The following is a 23,207-nucleotide window of genomic DNA, read 5'->3' as shown; positions in this document are numbered from 1 at the left end:
GAAATCAGGGTCCTGTGGCCTGAGTGCAGGAGTGTGACTTGCCAGGTGAGTAGTGCTAACAGACATTGATGTTTTTCTAAGAGCACACTTCCTGAACACCACATAGTAGCTGTTGCAGCACTCCTGTCTGGGTTCACCATGCATGATACTTACGTGATAGTGTCAATCATATCCAGTCCCATTTCAACACAGCAATGGGCATGATCTGTTTTGGGCTGGGTCAATCCTGATACACAGTAGTAACAGTCTCCTAGGATTTTTATTCTTCTGCAATGATTTTCCTTTCATAAAAACAGAATGGTAAAAGTTTTACTATTTATATAAATATTTCAATACTAACAGGCTAAAAATCTTCTCCAATACTATGCAATAATTCAGAGAATCTTTTTATGATCAAATGAGGTAATTTACAGTTAATGAAATCTCGGTTCCCAGTACACAACATTTGTTGTGTACTGACATGCATTTGTTAATTTATTTATAAATAGACAGATATATACTGGACATCAGCCCTGCATTGTTCAACACACATGGGTTAACACCGCTTAAAGATATAGTTCTGAACAATGTTATTGCCTTGCCCTTATGCTAGGTTAATATAAATTCAAGATTTGCAATGAGACTTCATTTCTATATGAACCCAAACCAAAGGACTGGGGCCAAACCACTGCTGGATATTGGGAAATGCTTGCATTCTGAGAAGCTTGTATTTCAAATTCAGTTCAAATTCACCAGGAAAGATTATTTATCTGTAAAGGTACATACATTTTTGCATTACCTATTCATAAGCCACAGTTTGCAATACAGCATAATCAGTATGACAGTCTTGCAGATGAGAAGATAGTCAGTTTGCTTTACAATCAAATTTATCTTCTATTTGCATGAAGTTTAATTTCTACAGCCAAAGAACTCTGGTAAAAACTCTCCCATTAAAAAAACCCAAAAATGATGGCATGTGATAATTGCTACATCCATCTGAGCAGAAAGTTAATTTCTAAACAGAGAGCACTTAACAAAAATGCCTTTAAAAGAGCAGTATCTTTAACTAATGAACTATGAGGAGACATGTCGAGATGGTAATTAAACTTATTCTCTCATACGTTCCTATACTTTTTTCCAAATATTAATACAAGAGTAGGCCCAGAAACAAATGGAAATCAAAAAAACTAGACTATGGCAAGTTCTACCCATTTAGAGTTTGGCACAGAAAAGTAAAAAACCTGATTAAATGAATCCAACTTACAAAGCTGGGATTATTCCAGTAAGCACCATGAAAAATTAACTGTTGTGAATATGATAGGAGTGGACCCACAAAAGTCTGATTCTTTTCCCAGCAGTGTGCAATATAGACTTCAGCAACACAGGAAGGGAAAAAAAAGAGAGGGTGTTGATGATGGAATTTAAAATTTCTGGGAAAAAAAAGCTTAATCATAGAATCATATTCATTCAGCTCCTCATGCAGACATATATTTTCATCCAGTCTCATGCCTACAAGAATTAAGTCTTCCTGAGCTGACCACATCATTACCCACATTCCATCTCAGAAGCAATGCTTATGCCTACAGTGATCCTGTACTTTGACATATCACCATATACACCAGCATTTGAGGCTTGTTGCTACACACACTTCCTGGCTGAAGGCATTCCCATGCGTCTCCACTTGTAAATGGTACTCAGTATTGAACAAGTACTATAAATAGGAATTACCTCTGTTCATGCATGGAAGAATACACAGTTTGGGAAAGTTGGTTTGTCTACTTCTTTTTATAAATTAAACTGCAAATTCAGATCTCAAATCAAAGAGGAAACCTGTCTTTTTGGGAATGCTTAAGTAGTAGGCTTTTCCAGTTGTAACTAGTTGGCATTTGCTCTTCTGTACATCAGGATTTTAAATATTCCACTAATTATCATTGCTAATATATTTTAATGAATACAGGCATAATTCTTTTAGAAGGACTATCACCAGGGCCCTAAAAGTATTCCTGGCCTATAGCCAAAAATGTCTCACCAATTTTACTCAGACTTTTTTGAAATCCTTTGCTAAATGCACAAAGTAAATAAGTAAAAAATTATTGATCTGCACAAAGTAATATGCAGATCTCAAAATCTTCGTTGATACAGAACAGTCCTTTTAATTCAAGGTTTTTGGACACGAATCACTACATTTTGTAATGGAAACCACAAAGTTTTTTACTAGATACCACTAGATTATACTGCCAAGAAAAGACTTCCCCCATCACTCCTCAATTTTGGGCAGATCTTGAAGCACTAGAGCATACTCAGTAGTTCAAGCTGAAGCCTGCTTTCCAAAATAAATTCAGTTTTGACCCATACTTCAAAATCTTTTATAAGGCCCTTTTTATCTTTCAATTTGGTATGTATGATTTGTGGCCAGGCAGTGGCTATATGACCTTTAGGAAAGCTATTCAGAAAAGCCATTTCAGTAATCTGGGGTGAACAACACATAAATGTTAATCAATCAATCTCTCCTATTAGTGTCTACCTCACAAATGGCTCATTTCTAATGACTTGATAACAGCCTGGTAGACAATTAAAGAAATAAAATTAAAAAATCAAACCAAAACAATACAGAGTTTACTCCATTACCACTTTTCTGAGTCAATTTCTTATTTGTGCAGGAGAAAGATAAAAGAAGAAGTAAATAAGTGCAACAGTATTTTCTGGAGAGATATTTATCTTGATAGAAGACATATGGCAAAATCACCTGTTGGTTTTGAAATCACTAGCCTGTTTGTTCCTTATCAGATATTATCCTCACTGTCCTGCTTTATTAATTAATATAGAGTAATCTCTAGAAAAATTGTTGTTTTCTTTTTCTTGACATGTGAGGTACACTTCCAGGAGAGAGCCACAGTGCAGCTCTGAAAAAGCCATCTTTTTAAGGACTGATAAGCAAATTGATAAAAAATCCCCATCACTGTCTTTGTTATATTTCCTCAGCAACTTCAAAAAAATCCTTTTCTTGTCAATATTTTTCACATTTGTGATGCTGATGAATTCATGTGTGATAGTTACTAATTCCAGTCACAACTGACACAAGCAATGTCTGTTTAGAAACAATAGGTAATTTGGTTTTATGGGCATGATAAAAAGCATTAGAGATTGCCAGCACTGCATTAGGCAGGCAGCTTGGCCACCTGTGGTGCCACAGGCACAACTGCCAGTCACAGGGTCAGGCAGTGTGTAGTGGAAGCCCAATGCAGAAAGCAGAGGACTTTGAAGTTACTAAGAGCTTTCTTCACACTTTCAGGAAAGCACTTCATAAAGCAGATTATTCTGTCTATCTGTTAAGTAACACCAGGGAGGGGGGAGGGAGCTGCTTTGTTGCAAACAACTCTGAGGTTCTGTTGTTGTTGTAGTTCTTTATTTAATACATTTTGCCTAAAGAGTGAAGTCTGTCAACTCAGACTGAAAAACTGAAAATTCAGAACATTACCTTCACATTCTTGTACCATACATGACAAATCTTTGATATACCCTGGATAAGAATATTTTTTAATAAAAAGGGAAAAGATTTTACAGTTTGTAAAAAAAGCTTATGCATAAATATATATACATTTATATGTGTTGTCTCAAAGAAATTATAAAGAAGATGTTAGACTTCTCTCAGCAAAACCCATAAGAATGACAGTCAGATGTTCTCTAGAACAAAGAGATTGTATTGAATAAGTGCAAAGTCTTTTAAAGGAGGATCTTTCTCACGTGTCAGATTGCAACAATCCTTATTATCACTGCTGGAACTTTGTTTTTATTAATAGACTATCTGAGTAAGTAATTGTTATGTGAATAGATTCAAAATCAGGGTCAATTTTTGTTTGTTGTAACTCTGTCTGGTAGGAGAAGAGTTTCTTTAAAGCTTTTATTTATTTTGGAGATGGCAGACGCTAATGCTGGAATGAATCCCTGGTCTTCCTTCTGTCATTGCAACAATCTATGTATTTGTACATAGTCAAGTGTCATCATGGTATGTGGTACCTCTAAGAGTTAGCCAAAGAGGAAGGTCAGATAGACTACAATTTTAAACCACAAGATTTTAAAGGGGTAAACATTGAACTCTGTCTTGTAACTCCATTAACTGCAGTGGAATTGTGCCAAGGCTGAGACTGATCCTGTGTAACTTAATTGTAATATATTTACTGCTTATTATATTCATCCATTTCTTGTCTGCAAGTCTGAAAGCAACATAATCTGCAAGTATGCTTTTCAGACTTTTATTGTCCTAACCTCCTGGAATCACAATCTATGAGCAGGCATGACTTTAATTATCTATAAATTAGAAAGACATTTTTTTTGCCATTCTTAATAAAAACTGCACCATCTAAGGTTCAAAAAGTTTCTTTACCATATCCAGCCAATGTGGATTTGCTCATACTTTGTAGAGTAAGAGAATGGGTTAATAAGGCCTAAAAAAAGGCATGCATAAAAGAGATGCATAAGTAGTGTTTCCCATTTCCTCCAACTCAGAACCCTACTGGACTTGCAATTCCTCATAATGCTATGGACTTCAGAAATAGAAATATTTTGTTTTACTTAGCCTACATAAATGGGAACAGGAGTTTGATCGCTACTTACAACGCTTAGTGACTGTAAAGTTAGTTAGTCTTAAAGAAAAAAAAAAAAGGAAATGGGAAACCAAAGCCATGTTTATGTTCACCATTTAAATGAGGAAAAAGGGAGGAGATTTATTAGGCCTGGACTTACAGATGGCTTTATGGTTTCAGGGAAGGCTTTGACATCCTCACTGTATGTCAGACTTCAGCTATGGTGAGATCTCTGGATATTGATTGGGCATAGCTGCAAATTAGTACAGGAGCAGCTCTACATGCAGCAGAAAAGTGGAATGAGATGTATGCACTGGCAGCACAGGAAACAGTTCTGGAGCTTAAAACCCCAGCATGCCTCTGTGGGGAGAAAAACATTGTCCTACTCCCTGAAAAAAATCTGCTTATTTTCCAATATTTTCTTCACATATTAAAAAGAATCCCAATAGGGGGAAACCATTAAATGCAAATTTCTGATGCCTCAGTTTTCACTGAAGTAGAAAACTCGGGGCAAAATGGTGAGATATGAGGGCTGAAGAAGGAACACAGATGAGTCTTTTAGTTCTGATGTCAAGAACTTCGTCACTGGGGCCAGGCAGTGCCACAGAGAGGCATGGTCACCTCCCCTTACAGAAGTTCAATGAGACAAAAGGAATATCCGTGACCCTCAGGAAAGGAGCCTTCATGGAAGTATTTGTGGGGCTTTTTCCCTTTGTATTTGTCTTCTCTATTTCTTTCTTCTTGGATTATCAGTCACTTTCATTCAGAAATCCCTGTTCCAAAAGCTTCCTTTGTAGGAGGAATCGTCTGAGTTGTCTTTATCAGGTAGGCACAGGGGATCAAATTTTCAATCCATATTAATCAACATGGCATTACCTGTTTCAGGGGAACTACATGCATTTATACCAGCTGTCCCTCTTATCCTCAGAGACCCAAGACATAACTCAATAATCCAGGCTAACCGCATGACAGTTACAGACCTTTCTTAGTTACTACTGTATAAAATGACTACTGGGGGAAAATACTCAAAGCATATCTAAAACTCCCTGAAGACAAAAAAGAATGATGAAAAATGCATTCCTTATTTATCTCTCTTCACAAACTTAGAATTTCATTCTGCTTCCAAAGAGGTCTTGAGAGAGGACAAAATAGGATTTACCACTGTTACCACTGCATTTTATTTGCAATGTTATAACATGTGCAGCATATTTAATATTTATAGCACTTTCTGCCAAAATGCTATTAATCTCACTAGAAAATTGGATTAGAAAGCTTTGAATCACTTTAGAAATTATCATTTACTACAGATGTGTGTGCACACGCAAAAGACTTGCAGAAAGGATGGTATCTTCTGCTACATCCTCTGAAGATGAAATTATGTCTGTATTCAATTCCATTACAGTTGTTTATTAGGTTGGAACAAAAATCATAAAAGCCTATATGTTAGCTATCATACAGTACAGATATATGCATCCATCAATACATATGTGAAGATGTGCATGTATGACATGCAGACACACAGTTCTGCAAGTTTACCTATATGATCTTGCATATATACACAGCATATGGAATAAAGGCAAATTTTAACATTCATTCTTGGCAGTACTAACCAAAGTGGCTCAGCCAGATACCAGTTTTGAGCTCCTCCCTTCCAAAAGATTTGAATAGAGACTGGTAGAAGATACCTGGGTGTTGATAACTATTTCTGGCATTACTACTCCACTCCTTCCTTTAAGCAGAGATATAGTGATTGTCTTACTTCTCCAAGTGCCTTTGGGACAAAACAGTAGAGTGTTTGGCTGTTATGGAAATTGTGAAGGACAAATCCCCCTCTTACAATGTCTCAAAAGAAATGGCAATGAATCGGATGGTGTTAGTTGGAAGGCTATATAATGTAACTAAGCAATGCTGTACCAAGTTATTAAGTTCAGTGCATGATGACAGGAAGAGATTCTTTGTAAGTAATCACTTTACAGTTTTTGTCATTTGCACTTTCTTAATGTATTTCATTCTCTTCTAAAGTGAAACATAAAAAAATATTTTTATTTTTTTCCCACAGCTGTAACAGTTTTGTGTATCAAAGAGCTTTAGAGAAAAACAAAACCGAAAGAATTCCATGGAAATTACAACCAAGTGAAAGTCTTCTAGACTGCAGCAAAAGACACAGCTAGGTGCAGAAAAAGAGGAAAACATGGTTTCAGATTTACATGAAAAACTCTTTAGAACTCTACCCCTTTGAAACTTTTAGTTTAAAACTTTTTGCCCCTTTGTCCTACAGACCCTGATATAGTCCTTGCTGACTTTATATTAAGATCTCCCAGAAGCCTTCTTCTCCAGGCAATGCTCCCAGTCTTTCTTCACAGGAGAGATGTTCCAGCCCTCTGATCATTTTTGTCACTGTCTTCTGGACCCAGTCTAAGAGATCCTGGTCTCTCGTGCTGAGAGCCCTGAGCTGGATGCAGTTTACTCATCTGCAGTTACCATCTGCAATTTTCATTAATTACAGACAATTTCAATTATAATATTTTCTTTTTGTCAGTAAAACAAGAGATCTAGCAGCATGGTTTCCCTGAGTAGCATCCAAATCTATTTTAATAATTATATTGAATGTGGTCCACAATGTGAGAGATTATTGAAGCTATCTTCTCACATAAACTTCATAGTCAAATCCTAAGTGTAATGAAGTGACAAGGACATTACCACATGCTCTATTATGTTGCAGTGTGCCAATAGTGATAATATACTTATGAAAGTTGTCCAGCCTATTAGAAAATTCCATTGAACCCTGTAAATTACTAGAAACATATTTTACCATTTTCCCCTCAAGTTTTGAAGTGTATGTTTAAAAACTGAAACAACTATTTTAATAACCTTTTAATTGAATAAATCCTGCAAATAGTAGCTTTGTAACCAACATTAGTTCTTTTACATCTGCTAGTCCCAACATGAAAAGCCTTGAGAATGAGCTAACTGCAATATTCCATAGAGTTCAATTTAGCAGAGTAATGGAGACATACTTATTGCAATAAGGGTTAGTATAGACTGAAAAAGAAGAGTTTCTACAGTGGCAGAAAATACGAAAACAAATGCAGTATAGGAAGTATAGGAAGTGCCACAGAAAATTACTTGATGGGCTCTGACTGGGGAAAGCTCGCCATCCCCAGGTGAGCATTTGTAAGCTTTTAATTTAGTAATGTGTTTGTGAAGTCATTAAAAATTATCTTCCATCATGGGGGCCACATTATGCATGAACAAATGTAGACTTATTCAGGACAGCTATAAAAAGGATGACATTAGTTTCAAATGCTTTTCCTCAATTTTATTGGCAATTATATATGGTGACCTAAAATGACCTAAATTTTGTTTACATTTTCATTCTTACAATAAATTCTTTCCTTACTTCACATGGACTACAATTTTACAAAACTAGAATATTAATATATTTTTAGTTCTGGAGAGTGAAAACCTATGCAATAATCATATATATTATTTTCTTGGAAATGAAAAGGGATGTTAGCAAGAATATTTTATACAATCATGACTGACATACATGCTTATCTCCTTCCTAGGTTTTATTAAATATCCTTTCAGATTCTGTCTTTTGATGAAGATACATTCCAGGACAAGCAAGCCTAAACCAAATATGCTGAAAAATTAAGCTCTAAATTTTAGGAAATGGTTTCTTTTCCAGATTCCAGAAATACTTTTCTCTATGCTAACTGCACAACAGGTCAAAACAATAAGTGGCAGTACATATGCCCACACTTCAATCACCTGAGGCTGATTGGAACAATCCAATACAGTCCTATAAAAAGATGCAAATTTCAGATTTGCAGTATACAAACTCAGGAACAATTTGGTAATTTACTACAAGCATATAAATTATGAAAAGAATTGTGACAAAGAATTGTGACAAAGAATTAGCATACCAAGTACAATATCCTCTTATCTAAAATAAACTGTAAAATAGGCAAGACCTACTCTCTGGGGTACTTGCCTATTTGTATGTTCCTACTGTATTTAAAGTGTGCAATGTTAATTTTTTCCCTTGAAAATTGTTCCTAGACACTTACTTCAGCTTCACTCACGCACACATCATTATTCCCTGATCCTATAGAGTTACAGGCATATTGATTGAGAACACTTTCCTTTATGAAAGTTTACTTCCTTAGGTCTCTCCAGGAGACATCTCCAGATGGCTGTCCAGAACTAGATTTAAACTTATGTGGTGATCTGCCTCAGTGGGATCCTGTGTTTGTGCTGACTTTCATGGGAAACTGAGGAGACAAGTCTCTTTAAAATTGGCATTTATAAATATCCTGCCCCCTGGTGCCCAGAAATTTTCACAAAGAAGGGTTACATTCTGTAAGTTTATACTTATGTTTTTCAGCACTAATTTTCCCATATTAAACATTCCACAAAACTTAGTTTATTTTGTATTTTAAAAATGCATCATATTTATCTTAATATAAACTAAAAGCATTCTACAGATGCAATATAAACAATTTTTTAGAGTGATTACTTCTAGGAAAATCTAGTTGAATGCTCAGCAACGAACTAACTGTTCTTGACACAGTTAAAAATCACACAAGCAGATTAAAAATATTATCTACTGATTCTTTGCCTAAGGCTCAGAAACAATGTTTTTTAGTTCAGTATCTTTGAGCTTGAACTGGTAGCAAGAGACACTTCACTAATGTTGAAATATGCAAAGTAAAAATTGTTAAATGCTAAGGAGACAATCAGGGAAGGATACTAAATTAAAATGGAAAGAAATATAAATAGATTCAGCCTGACAAAGCCTGGAGGCATACACAACTGTAAATGGAAAGAATAAGGAAGCAGTATCAGTCTACCTAACAGATGAGATACCAAAAGTAGCATGAAGAAGTAAGAACTTTCATTCAGAATACTAAAACTCTCTTCTAGTGATGTGCTTTGAAAAGCACCTAAAATTCTTTTATCCTTGTCAGCTTGTAAATGAAAAGTCTTAGAATTCCCAAGATGCAGAAAGATGGATGCTGAAAGGGAAATATCTGAATCTCTAAAGAAAAATAATTAATTCTCCATGTAGATTAGATGCAGGAAGCATGTGAAAAAAAATATACCAAAGAAAAAAGTAATAAAAGAAAATAGAAACTTCTCTAAAAATCAAACCTTTTTCATTAAAATTCAGGATGCTGTAGAATTGTCTCCTCTTTTCTATTAAGATGACATATTACAAGTAAAATATTTGGGACATGTCTAAACTTCATCAAAACATAATAGAACTTTGACCATGACAGCATAATGCAAGTGATTATGTCTCATTAAAATTTGTAACTCTTATAAGTAAAGTGAAGAAGGACAAACTGAAAGCTAGCTATAGTATCAAAGGTTGATTGCAAGGCATCTGAAGACCTCATTGAAAGATCAGTTGCTTGAAGCATTTATTAATAATATGTAATGCAGGATGACTATCAGCAGGGCCAAATCTGGGACTGCACAAAGCTACTCTTGTTTAATGGGAGGAAACCAAAAAAACTTCAGAGTAACAGCCAGAACTAAGTAAACTAACCCTGAGCAGCAGATAAAATCCAATAGAAATCAATCCTTTCAAGTTGAACTATTCATGGGCCTTATGAGAAACTTCACCAACTCTATGTTCAGGAAGATGCCTTGTTACTGTTATGTCCCAAGGGAATCCATGCAGCGACAAGCTTACCCAAAATGCTTGTATCAGAATGCCTAAAGACAGTCACATTACAAAACTTCATTAACCAGACATACAAATGAACCCTGAGGCATTCGTAACAGTACCTTCCCATGTGGATTCTCTGATGTCAGTCTTGGATGAAATCACACTCCTGCAAGGATACTAATATAATGACATTCATTTTTGGTTATATTTTTGAGGCTCACATTCCTTCAAAGTGATTGAAGTTGGCATTAGAACTCAAAAGTTACTGAGAAGACCACAAATCCTACATGAAATATGATTACCTAAGATTGTTTCTTTAAGAAACCAAACAGTGCTATTGTGAAAAAGAAAACAAAAAGCCATGTCATCATTTTCAGGATGCATCTGGACAATACTCTTTATCATATGGTTTAGTTTTAGGTAGTACTGAGAGGAGCAGGGCTTTTGATTTGATGATCTCTATGGATCCCTGCCAACTCAAGATATTTTATGATTTTAAGTAATGCATTCAGATAATCTCTTCCCTAGCACTCAAAGACTCAGTGATTTGCAAGGTAAAAGAATGCGTGCAAGATAAGGGTTTAAAAAAACTTTCTCTAGAGGTGAATAGATATGAAAGGACATGATAAAGGTACAAACGAATTCTAGGAGGAAGTAGTAAGATCAGGATTTTTTTCCCCTCTCTACTAACAGAATGCTAAAGTACATTTTCAAAGGAATTGAATGACTTTATATTGAAACCTAAGGTTCACTTTCAGAACTCCCTATCATGAGTTGTAACTATATCTGAAGCTATTGTGATTTAAAAAAAAAAAAAAGGTAGCATTTCAAAGAGAGCAAAACTATGTGCCTTACAAAAAGACCCCAAAAAACCCCAAAAACTACAAACCAAAAAACATCCAAAGAAATAGCACATGGAAGGAGAGAAATAACTAATATAAAAAGCATAAACAAGCTTCCAAATGCAAGAAAGACAAATTTTAGCAGAACTATACTGTCAAAAAGCAAAGACTCACTATTTCTACAATGTGTCCACGTGTCAAAATGTCAAGATTCATCTTGAGGCTCCCAGCAAATATATGCTGTCTTATTACACTTTCCACAGTGGTAAGGGGGATTCTTTTAAAATTCTTTATATTTTTAAGAAAGACAAATTGTTTCAAGAAAGATAGTCATAAACTGCACCTTCCAGGTGGCATTGCTTCCCAAGGAACAGCAGCACACAAACAGCAGCACACAACAGGCACACTCACAGATTGCATTTCAGTAATCACAGGGACCCTACCTATCACTGTTACACTCTTCTTTAAAGTCTCTGCAATTTCCTCCTTAATCATTCTGAATACTCAAGCACAGCACAATTTTAAAATCAACCCAGTGCTCTCTTTTGACCTAATACTGAATACCTAGAAGCTGCTTTAACCAAGAGATCAGAATCCTTCTGAAAACCTGTATTTCTCAGCACATTTATCTGACTGCACAAGACACAATTATAAGTCTCCCTTAATCACATCAGAAGGTGATAAGGAAAGCTTGTCTGTCTGTTCTTAACCACACCTCAGTGAAGCACAGTCTAAACTAGAAGTACTCCTAAGTAGCAAATCTTCCTCACATAGCTGAAAGAAACCACGAGATTTTTTCCTGTAGATTTGAAAAAGAATCCTTGCAGGCTGAACAGAAAAACTAAGGCTTTTTTGCTATTCTGCAATCTCCAAACTGCTTCTTCCATGACCAACAACCGACCTTGCACCAAAGGCTGGCATCTGCCTGGCACCTGCCTTCTGGTGTCACTGACACCTTCACTGGCAGCACACGCCATGGCTAAGGGAACAACCATGGTAAGGTATTTCCCTGGTTTCAGGGCCAGGACACATCTTAGGCTTATGTATTTCTGTGTGCATACATGTGATCTTGTGTTATATTACAGTATTTCCCTTTTGTTACATGGCTCTGTATTTCATGGCTATAAAGACTCCACAAATGACAGCATGGTAAGTTTTAAAAGAGCCTATTAGATGTTTGGTTGACATATAATTAAAATGCAATCCAAGTAAGAAGGATATTTGAACTTAAACCATCTAAGCTCTTGCAAATGACTATCTGAATGGAAGTTCATTTTTATTTCTAAGGCAAGATCTATGAAGTACTCTGGGCTGAGGACCTGTGCTCTCTATGACATACTGCCAGTAGCTGCAGAAATGAATTGGTTGCAAAAATTCATGCCTAAACCCCCTAGGATTCCACTGCATCTCTACTAAGCATCTAAGTTAATCTTCTGCTTTTCTTGGAAAAAAGGGAACACACAAGACTTTTCTATTATGACTTGAACATCTAGTGCAAATCAGAACATAGCACTCCATCAAAGGATAACCCACTTAACTAAGAAAAAGACCCTTAGCTAAGGGTCTTTCTCAACCCTAGGACCTTGTGGAGCAGAAGGTTTCTTTCTCCTTGGGGTTCTTGAGAGCTGTTTATCAAGAGGGAGACTTAGATGCAAAATGTTCACAGGCTTTAGATCTCTCATGTGAAAGACTGCATCAAGGAGAAGTGAGTGAGTTTGGACTGAAAAAATGTTGATGCCATTTATGTCGAGGACCTAAACAAATATTTTTTTTAGGTTGCTGCATGGAGTCTGAAGACAAAACAGCTAGACAGTAGAGGAGTATAATTTATGTGGAAGAGTAACTTCTCAGCAATGAAGGTTTTAAGGACAGCTGGCAAATAAGAAAGATTTGATGAAGTTCTGATTTGTTCAGGGGAAGACATATTTTCAACATCTTGTTAAATGTAATTTGAAACAAGATGTGTGACTTTTTCTGGCACAGCAATTTCTCTCATTTCCCATCCAATGGTTCTTGTCAAGTCAGGCTGCTTGGAGTTATAGGCAAGGAACATTTCTCTCATTTTCTCTTCCTTGGGGAATCTAGCACAATATAAGTGCAACAACAAAAACATAGGCATCAATTTATTATATCTATCCTATTTTGCCTACAATAACCTCTCTGAAAAGCTACCATCATTTCTGTTTTAAGGAGTGCTCTCTGTGAAGAATGAATTTTACTCTCTAGCTTCCTATTATCACAGAAAGTTTCATGCCATACTGCCAATATTCATACTTTCCATTGTTCTGATTTTTTTGGATGAAGGATAAAATTGTAAATATTGAAAAAATTTCTCTGTTTTGTACAAACAAAACCAATGAAGAACACTGATGGGCTGCATGAAGGGGCAAGAAAAGTATATTTAAAAATAACACTTACATTTCTTTCCTAAACCATTAAAAGAGATTGTTTTTTCTCTAGAATATTAAAAAAAGATTGAAGCTTTAGAAATTCATGACATGTGGGGCCAAATCAGTCTATTACAGATTTCTAACATATATAACTCATGAATCATTTTTCAGAAGGAAATGTAAATTAAATTGAATTAACAGGGTGTTACTTACTGTAGCTAATTCATCAAATTTTCCAAAAAGTTCATTCAGCAGCTTCACCAGCTCTTGGGCAGTACACTGCGATGCCAAACTAGTGAACCCCACAATGTCTGCAAATAAAATACTGTAAAGAAGTAAAGAGACATGGATAAATCAGTAGAGATCTTCACATTCTTGTTACTCTCTTTCATAGCACAAATGTAACCCACAGCACAAACTCCTGAAATATTATCAACAAAGTGCTAGTTGTAAAAAAAAAAAGGAAAAGATTCAGAAAAATAGGCATTATTCTGGTGCTGTCAACTGTTTTAGAGAACTCTCAGACACTTTCAATTGCTCCATACCTACCTGGCAGATGAGGCAAAGCACCTCATTCATAGAGTGCCCAATGAATACTCTAGGAAGATGGTGAACAATTTATTCTCTTTGCTGCTAGGATCTCCTCAGCTAAATTGGTTTCAGAGACAGTTTTACACTGCTAGACCTCCATAGTCAAACAGATAAACTTTGCATGAGGTTTACTTTGTGCTGAAAGACAGGGGTTAATAACTTCAGTGGAGTAGCTCTGTGATGTGGCCCTGTGGTCTGTGATGATGCAGTAACTTCCTGTGAGGAGTAGAATCCACAATGTCAAGCCAATATTCTCTGCACTGTGCTGCCTGGCTCAGGTAAGTGTCCAGCTTTAGCCAGTATTAGCAAGGTTTTAATGCCCAACAGTTTAATCTGCTTTAACAATTCCTGCTAGTCAGTGTACATCAAGTGAGATATTTGAAAAAAGTGCAGGTACTATTGTGACTGAGAGAATAAATCACAAAATGTGTAAATCACAAAATGTGTAAATCACAAAACTCAAGAGAGTATGGTGCTGTGATCCTTTCAAATCTTTAGATTCCTTCCGTTGGTAGAAGCAAAGGATCAGCTGCAGGAGCACACTGCATTTATCTCCAACATCCAGACTAGAAATGTCAAATAATTTATGAAAACACTAAAAAACCACCTCATGATACATAGCCTAGGTATAATTGATGTAGTGTAAAACTTAGTTTGCTAACTGTACGTTGAATTAAACATTATGTACTGCCATTCACCTCAGCAAAGCTTCAGTCTTGAGATAAAAAAGCAACACTAGAAAAACAGGCCTAATAAGTCTACTGTTTTCCATTTTTCATAATCAAGTCTCAACACTCCTAATATGTTACAAAAAATGGCAAATACAACTCCTGCCTCCCACCCTACTTCTATAGTTTAATTTAAACCAGTTGTTTAAATCCCCTGTCCACCACAGCAGGTAAGTAGCATATCCCAGCACAAAACCAATTCATCCAAAATGCAATGACTTTGGTCTACAAACAAAACCTTTATGTTGTCATTTTAATCCTTGGGGCAGTGTCTTCACTCAGTACTCCTTGGAGAATGCCTTATGAGAACATTGCTCAAGATGTCCCTGCTTCAAGGAAAAAATAGTTGTTCCATTCCCATGCTGTTTAAACATAACAAAAAGGCCTCTTACAATAAAAAAGTCAGCATTTATTTATGATTCATGCCTCTGCTATCATAAAAGTGAACCAGTCAAGTGATGGGTAAAATAGAATGCATTAAGAGAGTTCAGTAACACCTGCATATTTGCCCTGAAAGACCTACTTATTCTCTTAATTCTTTATTGATGTCCTTGTTGTTTGACAGCCCCAGGTCTTTCTGGAAATTCAGAGTTACCTAAATTCCTTGAAGACTTTCAAAAGCACTCACATGTGCATCAGTCTTTCATACATTTTGCTTTATGGCTGTTTTCTTTATGGCCTAAATTAACATCAGAACTTACAAAGTTTAAAAAGGCACAGAGGAAAAAACAAAATCTAAAATTGTTGCAATCCAGTATATCATGTAGTTTTCTGGTTTTAATTCAATACTATCAGTATGGAAGGGGAGTGTGGATGTTACTTTATAATAATAGCCTCTGATAGCCTCTGCCATTTTACATCTCATCTATTCTACACATTTTAAATTTTGATTGATTTTACTTTTCTATTTACATTTTAAATATGGCGGTCCACTTTTTTTCACTGTCTAACCACACATAGAGTAACCACACATTTTGGCAACACACTAACCACACATTTTGGCAACACCAACAATGTCCATTTGCAAAAAAACACCCCCATGGAACTGGGAGGGGATTAGGCCTTTAAGGTAATAACAATGTTATCTCATTACCAAGGTCTATAGCAATGAGGAACATCTATATACATACAAACAAGAAATGTTCTGTGTTTGTGAAAACTATGTCTTAACAGGTAACAGAGCAACCATTACAACGCTAACATGTACACTAATATCAAAACCTCTTTATTAGTGAAACACAGAGAATAGGAAACAGGTTCCTACATAATCATTCAGTTAAGAAGAAAGATGTTTTACATATGGGTACCTTAGTAGGTCAGTATGGGATCCTTGCTAATCCTTTAAACATTTAAAGAATACTTAGTCCTCAGCATTTGATTCAAAACACTGGTCATTGTACAAAAATGTGAAGTCCGTAAAAGCACCCACAATACAGAACTGAACACACCATTGAAAATCTAGGTAAAAATAAGTAATTATTGTATGCTGAGAGACCGATGTTCAATTATGCTTGTAAACTGTTTAATACTGTAGTTACCTACATGTATACATTTTAAAGCTTATGGAATAGGTTAGGTAATATGATCATTGTTACACTTCCTTTTTTTTTTTTTACTAAATTCCCAACTCTTTTAATACAATATTCTTAAAATATGCAAAGTATAACTCTCATGTCTGGACATGGCACAGATGGGGAAATGCTCTAAGTAGAAGTTCTGCCTTTTATTAATGAAAAATCTCCTCCTTTTTGCCACCATGAAATCTTACAATCATAGTAACTGCTGCACTTTGTTTGAAAGTAGGCTGAAATGCCAGTGACTAGACCTGATTTTGCAGCAAACAGTGGTAGGAAACAGCCAGTGGAGGAGCAGGAGATTTCCCTCCCCAAAGTGCAACTGGCACTGCAAGCCTGCTGCTTCCATGGTCTGTTCTCAGGGGTGGCAGTCCTGAGGAGAGCACACACACAGAGCTCTACTATTCAAAAAAATGGCATTGAAACTCAACCGCTGATGAATTTTATTTTAGCTGGTCAACTGACCAATATTATCTCTTCTAATTCTTCACCCATCTGCGTCCATCTACAGCCTCTTCCCATACTACTTGTACTACAAGTATTGTGGGGCAGCATCAACACACACTCTCATTGTACTACATCTGAAAAGAATTAGAGTAGCATCTTGGGGTGACAGGGAGTCAAATTACCCAACTGATGCAATAAACTTTTTTCCCCTTATGTTCTGCTCAGTTTTTTGGGAAGTAAAGCTCAAGAAGGCCTTTATGAGGACATGGCTAAGTCAGTCATAGGGAATGACAACAGAAATGAGATTTGAATTCTTGCTATGGCCATGAAATCATAATGGTACTAAAGAGAGAAATTATAAGATATACAGTGCCAGAATTCCAGTCATAAACCTGAACTGTTTCCACGGCCAAATGTATTCAAATATTCTCAAAGCCTAAGTCTCCACATGGGCACTGAAATTCCCTTTCCTCTGTTTTGGATATATTATTCACACAAAAATACTGAAAGCTTTAAATTTAGGCCATGTCTAACATACTCAGAAAAGTTAAAACAAAGCAGCTACAGGAGTGACATCAGTGTTAAAGTACATTAATCTCTCCTCCAGATATACTCATTCAAGAGCAAAGTAGTCTTGCTTCACAGTAACTTAATCTGAAATTGCTATAGAGGTTCGCATCCTCAGAGAGGATTAAACTAGAGTAAAGTATTTATGCATGAAAGATTCCTCATAATTGTATGGTATACAAAGGAACACTTCATAATGATTGCCAAGTAATTTTATTTTTAAAAATGTAAATGCTGGCATATATAGAAACAAGAAGTGAGAAGCTACCAATTAACAATTTTTTCTCTTAATGACTAAACAGGGATGAAACTCTCCCTTCTTTCACTCCACACAATTAAACAATTTGATTCCACAGAATTAATAATAACATTGGGCACTTTGGTGAAAAATCAAAAAACCCAATCTCCTTTAAACGACAACTATTAATGAAAGAAGAGAAATGAAAATGAAAAGAAATGGAAAACAAAGGACAAATGTTGCTTCTGCTCACTCAACACCATAATTTGCACACGATTCAAGCACTGCTCTTCCTTACAAGCGATGCAAAGGTGTTGGTTAGGAAGGCTAGGTAGCTCCTACAGTGCTGCAGCTGTATCAGCAATGCTCCATGATCTTGCATGGCACAGAGATGAGACTGACTAGACTATAGGTCTCCATGTTTTCTGCTTTCCCCGTTCTAAAAATCAGGGTTATATTTCCCTATTTCCAGTCATTAGGGACTCACTCAATTCACCTTACTGACATGACTTTTCAAATATGATAGATAGTGGCTTAGCCACTATCTGCCAGTTCCCTCAGAGCTCACAGATTAATCTACTCAGGTTCCATGAACTTGTGCACATTCAAGCTCCTTAGATGGTCTTGAACCTGATCCTCTCCTGCAGTGGGCTCAAGGCGTTCATTCTCTCAGTCCCTGTATTTGTCTTTTTTCACCAGGGAGGCATGGCTGGGGCACTTGCTATTGAAGAATGAGGTGTAGAAGTTGTTGAGAACCTCAGCCTAGCTGAGAAAAGATAACTTTTTCCAGGGTAGCCAGGTCTTCTATTTCCTATTGGTGAGAGTCGGAGTTATCCCTAGTCTTTCTTTTGCTTGCAACATATCTATAGAAGCCCTTTCTGTTATCCTCAATATCCATGGCCAGACTCAATTCTGTCTGGGCCTTGGCTTCCCTAACCTTTTCCCTAACTTCCTCTACAATTCCTCTGTTTCCTTCCCAGGCCATCTATCCTCATTTCTACTTCCTGAAAGATTCTTTTTTTGCTCTGTGTTCGCTCAGCAGCTCCTGATCCATCCAGGATGGTCTCCTAGCATTTTTGCGTGATTTCCTCCTTGTTGGATGAGTTCTTCCTGAGCTTGGAAGAGGTGATCCTTGAAATTCAGCCAGCATTCTTGTGACCCTTTGCCATCCAGGACTCTATCCCATGGGACTGTACTCAACAGTCCTTGAAGAGGCCAAAGTCTGCCAGGGAAGTGAACTTGCAGTGTACCCTCCTCACTGCCTTGAGGTTCTTGAATCCCCGTATGTTGTAATCACTGTAGCCAAGGCTGCCTTGGAACACTGCATTCCCTACCAGCTCCTCCCTCTTGGTAAGCACAAGGTCCAGTACAGCACCTTCTTGTTGGCTGTCTTCAACTGCTTGTGTACAGAAATTGCTGTTGACACGTGAGGGATTATGTCCTTCTGTGCTGTCCCTCCAACAGATATCACAGTGGTTGAAACCCCCCATGAGGACCAGGGCTGGAGACCACTTTTGTCTGCCTATGGAGGGCTTCATCCACACCATCCTCCTGATTGGGTGGCCTGTAGAAGACCCTCCTATAACATCCCCTGTCCCTGCCCTCCCTCTACTCTTCACCAACAAGCTCTTCTTGGCGGGATCCTTATCCTTCCGCAGAGTTTCATACACTCCAGCTGGTTATTGATGCAGAGGCTACATCCCCTTCTCATGTCCCTTGCCTGTCTTTGCTAAAAAGCCTAAAACCTTCCCTTTAAAAGCTCCAATCGTAGGAGCCATCCCACCGTGTCTCCATCATGCCCATGGTATCATATCCACATAGGCCTGTGCACATCTATAGTTCCTCTTGTTTTTTTGCCATACTATTTGCATTTGTATAGAGGTGTCTGAGCCAGTACCCAGATAAAGTGGACTCACTGGCTGGAGTATCTGGAATGCCTTTGCACTGTTCCAGGCATCCATTAGAGGTGTTGACACCTGAATGTCAGGACTGGAAGGGATAGGTGGCCCCATCCCCTGACTAATCTGATTTAAATCTCCCTGCACTAGTCTGACAAGTGCCTGACCCAAGATAGTTTATCTCTTTGTCAGATGAGCCCTATAATCCCTTAGTAAACCAGGCCTGGCAAACCGAGCCTCATGGTCTGAGTAAGCAAAACCATGACTTACCAATCATACCAGAATCTTATCAGTAAATTCACAGGATTAGGAAGTTTGGCTAAATCTGGTAAAAACTGAAATCACTTTGGTTTTTAGACAGACAAGTTGTTAGCAATTGTAAGTTGCAACAACACATTAATATTCTAATATATCCTAAGGGAAAAAATAACCAGTGCTGAGCAGAGCTTTCTCAAATTTCTGCAATGAACTTGATTTTAAAGTCTTTGTGATGCCATTGTGTTTTAGGAGTAGTGCTGTCTTGAGTTAGAGGCTTGCTTGCTCCTACTGCTGCCTGCTTGCTTACAAAAACTGAGAGAACATATACTGAGTGTCACTGAAATGCAAGAGAGCAGCAGAACAAGACTAGTTAGAAATATTTCCTTCTGTTTGCTTTATTTGAGATTGAAGGCACACTTCTTTCACTGGTTTTCGCTCTCAAGATAAAATGGTTACTCTTTCGGTGACTTAAAATCTCCATTGCTCCTCTAATACCTGCTCATGGATAACCTCAATAACCACTTGTTGATACGGCTACACATGAATTAGTATTGGCTTTCTTCTTCTGCACAACCATAGCAAGGCTGAACATTTACTCTCCAGTCTTACTGCTCTTACTCTCATCTAGTGAAAGAAGTGTAAAAAACTACTGGAGTTTTTAGGTTTTATTTGTGTGATTGTATTTAGTTATAATTTTTTAAATCAATTTTAAATTTATTCCTAGAGTGTAGCTTAAATTCTCCCCACTAAAAATGTGGCCTGTTTTTACATAGCCACCCTCTACATTTCATAGGAAAATTAGTTTATTTTTGACAAAGCAACCCATTTTTTTAATGAATAATATTTTATATACAAATAGCTTGTTTTACTTATCAATAAAACAAAATGATTTTAAAATAATTATAACCCAAACATTTCAAAATATGCATAATCTGAAGAAGGGGATTATGGAACTGCAAATGTCAACAATTTCACAAATAAATTTCTTCAGAGGAGTTTAGTTTGCTGTAGAACATTTCTTGTTGCAATGTGCCTGTCCCTCTGATCTTATCATCCTTCCTTCTTAATGAAACGCATCTAGATTTCTGAAAACATAAATTTTTCAAAACAATATTGTAATGATAGTTCTTTCAAGTAAAGTGTTACAAGGAATTACATCTACAGTTACCAATGAAGGGCTCCTGCTAAACACTACACACAGAAAACACATATAAACTAACTAAAACATAAACTAAACTAAAACTGACATAAATTTTGTATGACTGCATTCCCCACAGACTACTGCAACAAAGCACATATGATAGATAATGTGTAAATATAGATTTGTAATCATTGAAATGCAGTGCTTTTCTTTTGACTGGTTATTCCACTCTTTATTTGCTAATGACACAGACAGGGAGTTAGTGCACCATCTACAAGTTCATGAATGACATCTAGCTGTGTGGTGTGGTTGATAACATTGGAGGGCAGGGATGCCATCCAAAGGGACAGTATGGGCTAGAGAGGTGGGCCTTGTGCCAGCCCCATGAAGTTCAACAAGGTTATGTGCAAGGTTCTACACCTGGGTTGTGGCAACCCCAAACATGGATACAAATTGAGGCATTAGTAGATTAAGACCAGCACTGCTAAGGAGGGCTTGGTGGTACTGGTGGATGAAATATTGGACATGTGTTGGCACTGTACGCTTGTGGCCCAAAAAGCCAAATGTATGCTCTTACACAGTAAAGGAAATGTGGTCAGCAGGTGGAGGGAGGTGATTCTGTTCTCTCATGAGACCCCACCTGAATTTTCAGCACAGGAAACACATAGACTGGTCAGAGTGTGGTTGTTCAGCCTGGAGAAGAGAGGGCTCCAGGGAGACATACCAGCCTTCCAGAGCTTAAAGGGGGTATACAACAGAGGTGGAAATGGACTTTTTATGAGGATGTCTGCTGATAAGACAAGTGGGAATGGTTTTAAACTAAAACTGGGTAGATTTAGAATAGATACAAGGAAGAAATTCTTCACTAGGAGGGTGGAACAGGTTTCATAGAGAAGCTGTGGATACCCCATCTCTGGAAATATTCAAGCTTGTCAGGGTTTGCTAGTCAGGGTTTTGAGCAACCTTATGTAGTGAAAGATGAACCTGATTCAGGCACAGAGACTGGACCGGACTGGATGATCTTTAAAGGCTCCGTCCTACACAAACCATTCCATGATTTCATGATTCCAATGTTTAATGGAAGTTTCCTAAGGACTTTTTTTTCAAAGTTACCTGGACTATTTGTCTGAAACACCAACAGCTCTTTCTAACCTGTTCTATTATATAAATTCTGAAAAAAAAGCCAAGCAGCAGTACAGTGAGCAAGTTCAGGAAAGGAAACAGTATAAACAGACATTTCTCTCCTCTGTCACAGAGACAAACTGGTTCAGTACTGGCATATGAGTTACATCATTATCTCATACTCTTTGACAATCTGAAACATTTCTGTGTTAACAAGCACAGAGTTATTACTCCAGGACCTTCTGTATTCCTGTTTTCTCCCACCACAATCCCTGCAGGCAGGCATAGCCAGCACCTGGACAGTGACTGCAGCCCTCCTGCACCACAGCAGGAAACAGCTGCACCTGCTAGAACTGAGTGCAGAAAGCCTGCAGCTTGGTTTAAAAGGTTTAAGCTGCTTCCCAAGTGTGCGTATTGACAAAGCAACTCTTTTGTATGTTACTCTATGGGGTATTCAGGAGAAGTCCTGCCAAGTTACACAAAAGATTTGAAAGCTTGTAGGTAGTAAATGTTCAGTTTCAACAGTATTCATTCATGGGCTTTGTGCACTTGAATAGTCCTGCTGTTTTCAATGGAGCCACTTATATAAACAAGTACTCTACAAAATAAAGACGGGTTATATGCCCTGTTTTTTTATTTTCATTTGGGCCATTTGTTTAATTAAAGTACAATTTACAGTAAAAATGATATTTTAATGGCACATGGCACCTCAGAAGGTAACCTTGCCTCAAAGGTGAAACATAAGGGAATTTTTAAAATAATTTTATGTGTGACCCACTTCAATATTTAAGAAAAAGATGCTCTCTAAAATTAAAGAGGGCTGTAAAAAAAAACAACAAAGGGAGGCTGTGTTTTTTACATAATAATAATTTACAAAAACTAGTTCACTGTGAGGTTCTACAAGTTCAGAAAGACTAAATACAGAAGTCTGTCCACAGGCATCACAATCACAGCTTTTTAAAATGTTGGAATGGTTAAGTTAAATTAAAAAGTTATTTATGGTCTGATGTTTTCTGAAAGACAGGATGGACCACAAATATTTGCTCATAAATATCTGAAGATTGTGTTCTGGCTTCAGATTGATTCTCAAGAACCTCTAAAATGCCACAAGGAATCTTTTTATTAGTAGCTTTGAAATCAGGCAGTGTGTTTCCTAAAATTAATATCTC

The 23,207-nt window shown here is 37.0% G+C and overlaps 1 protein-coding gene across 2 annotated transcripts in view; it reads right to left on the bottom strand.

Moving 5' to 3' along the window:
- The window catches only part of ADCY1 (adenylate cyclase 1), a 161,640-nt gene that overhangs the window by 66,045 nt on the left and 72,388 nt on the right, over nucleotides 1-23,207 (bottom strand). For both annotated transcript variants that reach the window (XM_071429866.1, XM_071429867.1), the window contains exons 4-5: nucleotides 13,688-13,799; nucleotides 154-281 (exon numbers count right to left, since the gene is read on the bottom strand). In XM_071429866.1, the coding sequence (XP_071285967.1) occupies nucleotides 154-281; nucleotides 13,688-13,799 (240 nt within the window). The remainder of the gene's footprint in view (nucleotides 1-153; nucleotides 282-13,687; nucleotides 13,800-23,207) is intronic.

Source organism: Agelaius tricolor, unplaced genomic scaffold, assembly GCF_023055355.1.
Source record: "Agelaius tricolor isolate 1412-34295 unplaced genomic scaffold, bAgeTri1.0.p SCAF_6, whole genome shotgun sequence".
Lineage (NCBI taxonomy): Eukaryota > Metazoa > Chordata > Aves > Passeriformes > Icteridae > Agelaius > Agelaius tricolor.
The sequence above is the reverse complement of the archived record's forward strand: the minus strand, read 5'-3'. Positions and strand labels throughout refer to the sequence as shown.